This window comes from Xiphophorus couchianus, chromosome 7 (genome assembly GCF_001444195.1).
Source record: "Xiphophorus couchianus chromosome 7, X_couchianus-1.0, whole genome shotgun sequence".
Taxonomy (NCBI): domain Eukaryota; kingdom Metazoa; phylum Chordata; class Actinopteri; order Cyprinodontiformes; family Poeciliidae; genus Xiphophorus; species Xiphophorus couchianus.
The window spans coordinates 25759272-25769362 of NC_040234.1; the positions used below are offsets into that span (position 1 = coordinate 25759272).

Here is a 10091-nt window from a genome sequence, read left to right on the forward strand (position 1 = left end):
TGGTACCAAAAGCCCAGAACCTAAAGTAGCTGTCTGGTAACATGTCTGATGCTCTGGCTTCTTCTTGCAGTAGATTTTCTGGCCCTTGTACACAAACACATTTCAGTAAGAATGGTATTATCTTTTAAATGTTGACATTTTGCTTTTGAATTCACACAAGAGAGAGATTGTTGTCTCTAGGACAATAGTACTAATGTAGAGAATCTTAGTATTATCTTAGTATTATGTTTTGTCTGGACACATTCTGTCAAATAAAGTTCAAATAAAAGCTGTTACCAGGACTTCCATCTTCATATTACTCCCATAATGTGGACCATACCATCCCAGATAGAGGTGGAAGAACTTGTGGATGTGTTTACCTGAAGTCCCTAAACAGGCTCCTCAGTGGAGAGGCTTGTGGATAATGTCTCCATTGGCGGATTACCTCACTGACAGAACCAGGCAAAAAGGAGACAGCTGAACAGTTCATTTATTCTTCCACTGGTGCCTCGGGAAGACGAGTTCATATCGACGGCTACTAGATAACCCAGGCAATAAACTCATCCTGTCTGCAGCTTAATAAACACACATTGATCCACCGTTACATTCTACTTCTATGTAAACCCAAAGGTTTACTCACTACTGCCCCCCTGTGATAGTAAATCCATATGTTTAGTATATTAATCTGTGTGGAAAACTATAATTTGTCTGAATTTTCATTAGAGTGAAATTCCTCTGTGTAAGCAACTGAGTACAACCAGGAAGGATGGTTGTCACTGAGGAGACACTTTAAGGGTCTTCTCAGATAAGCCTGCAGATAAGTACTGAGGCACAGGGGGGTTTTGTGTGCTTAGAAGAAAGTGTAATTGTCTCTCCAGTGAGCAACCCCACACAAGTCTTTAGTCACACTCCTCTAAACTAAGCATGTTTAGTGTGTGACTAACCCTTTGGTTTCCTCACCTGCTCCACAGTCGTTCTCTGCAGCTGTGTTGTAATCGTCAAGTTCTCCAACATCTACATGACAACATGTAGATCTGGTGCTGGGCCAGGATGAGGACCCTGAACATCCTCATCAGCACCAGGGTGAGATCCAGACAGATGCAGCCGAGGTGGAAGCAGTTAGGCACTGGCAAGTCCCTTCGTCAAGAAAAGAGATTCAAAGATTTTTGGGCTTTCCATGAGCCCAAGAACAGTTTCGCCAAGATCCTCACCTTCCTCAACATCAGCTGGTGGTAGAAGTGAATGTGTCAGATTCTGCTACCGCTGTTGACACTGTCGCTTAAATTAACGTTAATAATTTTTAAACAATTCATAACAAGCTAAATAGTTAAATAAGTTGAGTCAGATGTTTCACATGGTTTCTGCCAGAGGGCGTGTTCAGGTCTAAACTGTCAGAATGCTACAGAGATGTTTCAATGGGTTAAAATGATTGGATTATGCATAAATCGTCAACCCCACACGTTTTCTTCTTCCCAAAGCTAGAAAACATCTGGTTTGGTTGGTTAGCTTCTGTTTTGCTGTGTTCTTATCAGAAACACTCTGAAATCTCAGGCAGGTCTCGATAACAGTCTCTGGTAGCAGCTTGGAAATGTTCGTTTGAGAAAACTCTTGTTGCTTTTTGGCTCCACAATGTTTGAAGCTAAATAAATACCCACAGTTTACCTCCATCTCCCTCTAACCACACTGGACTCTATTGTATTCTCACAGCATGCTTCGCGTTTCTGTTAAGATTGGGATCAACTTAGTTTTTACCTTAATGACATGGCCAGATAGGCACCAGCACCTCCCGACCCCACTAGGGTCAAGGGTGTAAGAAAATGGATGGATGGATGGTCATGGCCAGATAAAGGAGGATCAATCAGAAGTATTGATCTGATGAGGAAATGCTCAACTGCAGCTGAGCATTGCAGCTGTAATTTGAGTTCTTGATTTTGATGAATCCTTTGTGTTAGATATGTAGAGAATCATCGTAAAAATGATTTTTGGTGTGGTTAACACCACAGCAATCACTTACCCTGATGTACATATGTAGTGAAAAAATTTAATTCCAAAATAGAGAATAAATGATTTATTTCACAAAGTTATTTTTACAGATGATTAAACTTCTAAATATTAGCTTTATTTGCAGCCTGCTTACCTCATCATTTTGGGTTACGCTTCTGACCAGATTCTATTTGTATCTTTGAATAAAAATCAATTAGTCAATGCCAGAATGGAGAAGAGGCTCGAGGGAAGATCTGACTGCAAAACAAATCTTCTGTCCGTCACTGAACGTGAGTGGGTTGGAAAAAGCTGACATTTTAACTTCTGTCCAGTCGATAAAAGGAAATTAGAGAGTAAACAGCAGCCTCATAACCAAGAGGCAGTAGCTCTAATGTCATCGAACCTGATAATAAATCCTCAGTGGAACTCTTTAAAATCTGATACAGAAGAAGGGAAGCTGTTAAAATGCTGCTGCTGTTTCAAGTGAAAGTGACCTAAGTTTGACCTCGTCTCCTAGTAACCATTAACAGGCCCCATCATTATCATCATCCTCATCTTCATCTGACTTAGACATCAGATTCACAGCCTGAAGGCATGGACCTTACCAGAGGGGCCGCTTTTCATTGGCTGATGCCCATTCTACGTGGTCACGTGCGTGGCCGTCTCACAAACACACTTAGCTTCCCGTTAGCTAAGTACAGCATAATGGCAGAACTGATACAACTTCTACACCTTGAAGCCTGTCTGCTACACAGTCTTACGTTAACTAAACAGATCAATATGCAATGTGTCTGTATCTGACATACACTAAAGATTTTATTTTAGCAGAAAAGGCTTTGGACTAAACTGTTACTCCTGTTAGCCACGTTAGCACCAAGTACAGCCAGTCAATCAACCATCGCTGTGTTCAGGGAAGCGCTGATCAATAATCGAGAAATAAATATCAAGCCTGGAAACTTGATATCATAACGGACTGAATGTTATGTTTTTACATAATCTTTGCTCGTCTTGTGGGGCGCAGGCGGTTGCCACGGTAACAGGTGTGCTTAAACTACAACGAGAGAGAGAGTAAAAAGGTAGGAGTGATTTTGAGTTGATCACCTGTTCAGGTTATTTTACCTTTATTTCCCTTTGCTGTGGCGATTTACAGCCGCTGTAGTTTCTAAACGTTGGACTAATTACCTCGTTCGTTTGTGAGTTTACGTCATTCACAACAAACATCAAAAAGAACAAATATATTTCATAAAATTTTAACAAACAAATGGCTTCTACCGCGGTAATTATGTGAAATTAAATTAATTATATCCCAGCTTCAGAAGATTTGCCTTTACCTTTACAGAGCTCTTTGGTTCCTCCTATCAGTCTGTAGCTTCTCATATTGAGGTCAAAGTTCAGATCTACCATAACTGACTGACACCTGCTGGCCTCAGGTTTGCAACCAGCTTGTGACTGAGAAACCAGTAACCTCCTCCCAGATGATGACATGAACTTGTTAGTTCCTCTGTCCATTTAGTAGCTGAAATATTGTGAAAATCCAGTAGAAATGATTCACTAATCCAGTCATGTTTACATAGAAACAACGCGCTGCGAGGCTTTGCTTGTGAGACTTGCGGTCACGTGGGTCGGTTGTGGGCGGAGCTTGGTAAGGTCCATTCCTGCCACATTCTGCTCTTGGAATCTAAAGAAGACACAAACTTCAACTCATGTGATCAAAGTAATCTGCTAAAGACATTGTTTTGGTTACAAAACTGCACATTGAACTTAGTTATGACAATACCAATAATAAAAAAAATATATCTTTTAACATATTTGAATATACACCATAATAAAAACATTTAATCAAGAAACATCTCACATCTTCAGCTCCTTCTGTGAAAACTGGTCTCACAAATCTGGGTGTCTTCTTTGACATTTCCTCCTCTTTTGACAATCACTGTAAAATATTTATTCATAACTTATAAAACATTTAAGGATCATTGCTAAGTTGAGACCAATTGTATCACAGAATGAGCTAGATCTGCTGTAATAGTCTTTTTATTTGTTGAATCAAAGCTCCCTGACTCGCCTTCAGTCTGACAGAACGCTGCAGTGAGGCTGCTGACTAAAACCGACGGCAGAGACACGTTACTGCTGTTCATGCCTTCGGTGCTCTGACTTCCTGTGCACTTCATGGTCCACATTTCAATTTTGATTTAAAATTTCAAGGCAACCCACGGCCAGGTTCCTAAATACAGTCTGGGCCTTTTTTATCTTCAGGCTTTGTTTAGGACCCTGAGCCCTTGGCTAAACCCCAAAGCTGTTTTAAAAGTTGTAGAGGACTGTGGCTCAGAGGATCTGGAAAAGATTCTTGATGGTAAACAAAACTTCAAAATGATCCAAATACAAAACTAAAGTGGGCAGCAAAATACCAAGACCCATTGTTCACAACAGAAAGAGCTTTTCAGAGCCAACGCTGCTTTAGAGGAGCAAAACCATTTGTGGTTCATATTAAAATATAAGCTGCTCTATTTGCTTTCACAGTAGAGATGTGGGTCAAGTTGCTGTTGGGAAACTGTAATCTTGGTTGACACAAACATAAACACCTACATGATAGCTGGATGACCCAGTTTGGACCATCTGGAAGTTGGTTTCACACAACGCAAGTATAAAATTTCCAAGGAACACGACTTTCTGAATGTCTTGGCTCAAAATGTCATCTGTTGGCTGCATCAGAAACACACAACTAACGCATTAGTAATGTCTCCATCATCAGCACCATCTGACGCAGTCACTCTCCTGGTCTAACCCCTCCCATCTCTGCTGGCACAAAACCATATAAATCACTTCAGCTGCAGGTTGGAACCAAGGTGCGTTGACCTGCAGAGTGAGATCTCACCGAGGAGGAGAGGAAGAGAAGGACTGCAGAACCCAAAGCCTCTGCTGCCGTCAGAAACCACCTGTGGCTCCAGCTGCTGCCTTGAACTTCACAAAGTAAGTCTCCATCCACCTCCAGCTTCTCCCTTCAGTTCAACCAGTCAGCATGTCGTTAAGAGCCTTACTGTGCAGCTTTGGAGCGTCTGCTATCAGTTTTTTGTACATTATTATTATTATTATTATTATTATTATTATTATTACTTCCCAGCTGAATCTAGCTGCAGACATGAAGCTGGTAGCCTCTGTTCGTCTCCCAGAGCTCATCTGAAATGAGCTTCTGATGAAAGTCCGTTCAGCACCACAGACAGCTCTGGACTCCGTTTGGGCCCGGACCTTGCTTCCGTGCTTTGCTTTTCTCTTTTCCTGTCTCGGAGAAATCATTACTCTACAGAGACTCGGCAGGTCGGGCCTCAGCCACAGTCTGAGCCCAGAATGATCTGAAGTAACGTCCTGCAGCGCGTTACAGCCCCCAACCTGTTACAGCTCATTGAAGGAGCAGAGGTCTCCTCACTTAGTGCGAGAAAAGGAGCGAACAAGACAACATGCAGTATATTTTTGAAAGTATTCGAAGATTTGAGACGACACATATGCACGAGTCTTATGATAATAATAATAATAAGAATAATGTTTAACTAAGCGTTCGAATTATTTGTCTGTTTGTCCATTCGTCATTTTCCATGAATGCATGAAGGGATCTCATGTGGAATTAAATTTAGCTGCATATTTAATTGAAAACTTTCTCTTTGAAGGTATTTTGGTTCTGACGTCATTAGGCTACATTACTTCTTTTTCAAAGTATGACAGATTTATTCCTGAAGAGGCCAGAACATTTCTGAGGAAACTTCTGCTAGTTAGCAATTATTTATTGGGTTAAAAAGAGTAAAAAAGAAACAGCAGAAAAACACACACATAAAAAAATAAAAAAATAAATAATTTCCTTGTAGCACATAGAAGGTTACTTTAATTGGTCGCCTATCAAGGTGGGTAAAAAACATCTGCATAACCTCCACTGAAGCAGGATGTGTAAACACCCATCTGTGACCAGAACACAGGATATACAGGATGATATTTAATAGTTCAATAAAATGTATTTAGTAGGAGGCCCGCTGTAGACTTTCAGTGATTATATATTTACATTTATACCAAATCAAAATTGAGACAGAAGAGACGTGTTTTTTTTTATATCACGTATTTATTTTAAATAAGACAATAAAAAAGAGCAAATTATGAGAATAAAATCAAACTTTTAGGATTTTAAATATTCTCTAATTAACAAAGAGACAAATGCAGTGCAACTTGCTACAGGTGTTCAGGGATGAGTTCCATGGACTATAGACAGAGTTTTGCTCTTTATAAAGAATGGCTGCAGGCAGAAGGAAACCCTGCTGTGGTATTTGTGGTTACAGCAGAGCTGGATCTGGGTGGATCTGTTGCAGACAGGTCAGCCGTCCTGAACAAAGCGAACAGTTCATGATGGAGAACAGCTTGCTGAAGACGGAGCCCATAGCAGACGGAAACATTTTCACATTCTTTCCAAGGATTTTGCCAAATTTTGAAGGGCACACTGACCTCTGCTCCTGCAGACAGCAATAACCGCAGAGCGATCTCCTGCACACAGCGAAGGGTTTCAGCTTCCTCAGAAGTTGACTCGTCTGCCTCCTGCACACAGAATCAATGCTTTAGTTCAGTTTGATATTTACATAAACACCCATGAACATCAGCAAAGTCTAAGAGACACCAGTCATTGTTATCAAAATATCCTCATATTAATAAACCCCTTTTTTTTAGAATTCAAAACCTCTCTAAGAACTTCCAAATATCATGCTCTTAAACATAGTAAATCAATTTTGTTTCCACTTTTCTCTTTTTCCCCATTTTATTTGTATTTTCTATGTTTTGTTCTGGCAGCTTGGGCCAACTACTGCAGATGGCTGCGATGCTGAGGCCATGGACGATGCTGGTGGCCGCTGTGCTGTGTGTGCTGGTCTGTCTGGGAGCGCTGGCAGACGCCTACCCTCCAAAGCCAGAGAACCCTGGAGAGGACGCTCCACCTGAAGAACTGGCCAAGTACTACACGGCCCTGAGACACTACATCAACCTGATCACCAGGCAGAGGTCAGTGCGCGTCCTCCATGTCCAGCAGGGCACGGCGGTTCAGGGCAGATGTGTGGAACTTGTTTTAGTTTCATTAATGATGACAGAAAGAAAAAGTCCCTCTTTTAAAACTGTAAAAGAATTCATTCTATTCCGATGACCTTGCAATCTGCAGAAATCCATTTCATGACATTATCATTTTCTAATTGCTAACGTTTTTTTTTTTTTTTTACCACTGAACAACTTCCACCATTTTGCAGGTAGACCCCCCCTCACCCCCCCAACTCAAGACGTTAAAAATAAATACAAAAAACTGCATTAGGATAAAAAAAATTACCCTTGAATTTAGTTTTTTCTTTCAACTTTTCCACGTGAGATCATATACATTTTTCTTTGATTGAGTCACAACAGCAGCCGCTTCCCCAGTCCTGCCCACAGCGTCGACAACGTGGGGTTCCTCCATGCATGCAGCTAGCTGAAGCCGCTCTGATCAGATTACGGTTCTTCCCCTGAACCTCCAGGCCTCCAAATCTATAGCAGCAGAGCAATAAAAGTTAGAAAGATGGACCCAGAGAGAATCCCAAATTTAGTTACCAGGGCCAAATCCAGGCCTGATGTTCTCAGGTGCAATGCAGTGTTGAGCTTTTTTATTTAAAGCAGTCTGGCTCAGGGGCCATCTGCTCTCATTCATGAAAGTTAAATAGCTTATTGATACTTGAAGGCTGGAAGAATGCAGTCAAGAAAAACACATTTGTTTATTTTATGTCTTTCTGGAGACTTGTTTATGAAAACACTTTGTGACCAATAAAATTCGTTACTGATCCCACACTCCTGCTTCATATACACACCACTGAGTTTAAAGAGCGGAGCCTTACTTATAGGAAACTGTGGGAGAGTGGAATTATTTTTGTGTTTTGTGTGCTTTTGTCTGAATATGACAAAAGCACACAAAACACTTTTGTGTGCTTTCAAAATGTAAGTGCTAAGATAAACAGCAAAGGTAACAGAGAAATAAATCAAATCTGTACATTTGGTGGAATCTGGGACAGGAAGCCAAGTTTTATAGGCCAAGCTTAAAATCAGTCACTGATAATTGGTTATTTGCTGAGATGTATTTGTGAACAAATAAAACTCAACCACCAAGACTGAACTCACTAGCATCGGATTGTAGCTATGGTAACACAACAAACTACAAAGATTATTATTTGTACTTTCACAACATAAAAATGTCCAATTTCTTTAAATCCTAAATTTAAATGATAAACAATTTGAAATGTTTCAATTGATCTCCGTTGAAATGGTTAAATCAAATTTAATAGTATACTCATTTTCAGTAATCATATGTTGAACTTCTAGATATGTTGTCTGTGTTTAAGCATTTATGGGGCCCCTGAAGCCCAGGGGACCTTGTGCTCAATTCACTTATTCCTTGGGCTGGCTCTGAACCAGACTCACAGTTAGTCATTTTCACAAAAAAAAAAAAAACATTTTCAGAAAGAATTTGGAAGAAATATTGAACTGTAATACCTTATTTTATTTTAAAGGTACTTGTATCTGTGTTCGTAACAGAACTGACTAAATTCCACATCGGAGGGTAAAAACTAAAAACCAGTCAGGATATATGTATTGGTGAAGCACGCAGATTCAAACTATGGTAAAAATATGAAAACAGAAAAATTAAATGAGACTTCACAGTAAAAGCAAACTTACAACCAAGAAAAAACAAAATACTCTACAGTTATTAAAAGTAGCATTCTCCGATCAAGTGAAATATGCCACTGAGTGGAGTTATTTTACCAAATATACAGTATGTGAATATTTGTGCAGCAACATAAAAGAGATGCACATGAGGTTTAAAGTTTTCACTATTGTCTCAGATGAAAGTAGAAATGAGATAATAACAGTCATGCAGGTAGAAAATATTGGCTGGACCGACTCTGGAGATTTATGGTTCAGAATTGACCATTATGAGACATGGAAAACATCCTACAGTATGAGACGGTAACAGCTGGGGATCCAAATGTGTATTTTTTGCCTGATTGCTTCCCTGCAAGGCAGCACATACACACACACACACCCACATGCACACCCCAACACACACACACACACACACACACACACAACAGACTGAGATGAAGAAGCGGAGCGTAAGATTGGATGCTGTGATGGTGGAGTGTGTTGATGGAAAAACAGGAGCTGCAGCTCGGGCTGCGGGGGTTTTGTTGTTTCTCTTAGAAAAACACCCGCAGTCTACTGTGTGGTAAACCATGCAATGGCTTCACATGAGCAACAGATGCCCCTGATGCCCCAAATGCCCCAGATGCCCCACCTTAAGTAAAGGTGATAAGAGTGAAAGGGGGACAATGACTGTAACTCTGCATCACAGCTTTCCACACAGACACTCACTTCACTTATTGTGTACATTCTACATCCTATTGACAAGATAAATTATGTCATATAAGAGTTATTATACAATTGAAAACACATTTTATCTTTGATAAAACTGCAGTTTAATTGGATTTAAACTCAGATTTAATGTGTCTGTTCCCCTCTGCAGATATGGGAAGCGCTCGGCTCAGGAGGACGTGGTCGAAGAGCTGCTGTTTGGAGGCGACAGCAGCAGAGACCAGAGATCAAGGTGGAGCACCTCATCCACCCTGGGGGGAGCGTGCGTGGGCGTGTGTGTGTGTGTGTGGAGGAACCAGACGCTGACTGGCTTCTCTCTGTCTGCCTCTCAACAGATACGATGACTCTTTCATGTGGTGACGCTGCAGCCCTCCTTCCTCCTCATAGTGCTTCTCTTCTGGGGCCTTCCCAGAATGCACCTGGAGGAGCCAACAGGTGCCTCTCACCCCCTCTAAAGCCAACAGAATGACCATCGCTGACCGGAGCACAAGCTCTCTCTCTGTCTCTCGTCATTTCGACAACGTTGTTGTTCTAACAGTGCTGTGCCGTAAGTCAGTGTCCAGATTAAAACATGTGAGGTCAGAGCAGCCAGTCGAACGGGGAGCCGTGTCTTTGTGTCCCTCCATCACTGTGTCGTGAAGACATTCTGTTTCGCTGTTGCCACTGTCGAGAGGAAGAACAGAGGGTGTGAATAAAACCATTTTCTGTGTGACTAA

The 10091-nt window shown here is 41.0% G+C and overlaps 1 protein-coding gene across 1 annotated transcript; it reads left to right on the forward strand.

The window, feature by feature from the left end:
* The first annotated feature begins 3022 nt into the window (after positions 1-3022).
* On the forward strand, positions 3023-10091 carry pyya (peptide YYa). Its single transcript, XM_028023467.1, has 5 exons — positions 3023-3038; positions 4791-4932; positions 6784-6990; positions 9527-9607; positions 9711-10091. The coding sequence occupies exons 3-5, from the start codon at positions 6803-6805 to the stop codon at positions 9733-9735; spliced, it is 294 nt and encodes a 97-aa protein (XP_027879268.1). The 5' UTR covers positions 3023-3038; positions 4791-4932; positions 6784-6802; the 3' UTR covers positions 9736-10091.

Bases quoted from the DNA above. Each gene is read 5' to 3' on its own strand.
- pyya (XM_028023467.1), top strand. From the start codon at position 6,803: ATGGCTGCGATGCTGAGGCCATGGACGATGCTGGTGGCCGCTGTGCTG. The intron at 6,991-9,526 runs GTCAGTGCGCGT...TCCCCTCTGCAG, and splicing joins AACCTGATCACCAGGCAGAG to ATATGGGAAGCGCTCGGCTC. The intron at 9,608-9,710 runs GTGGAGCACCTC...GCCTCTCAACAG, and splicing joins AGCAGAGACCAGAGATCAAG to ATACGATGACTCTTTCATGT.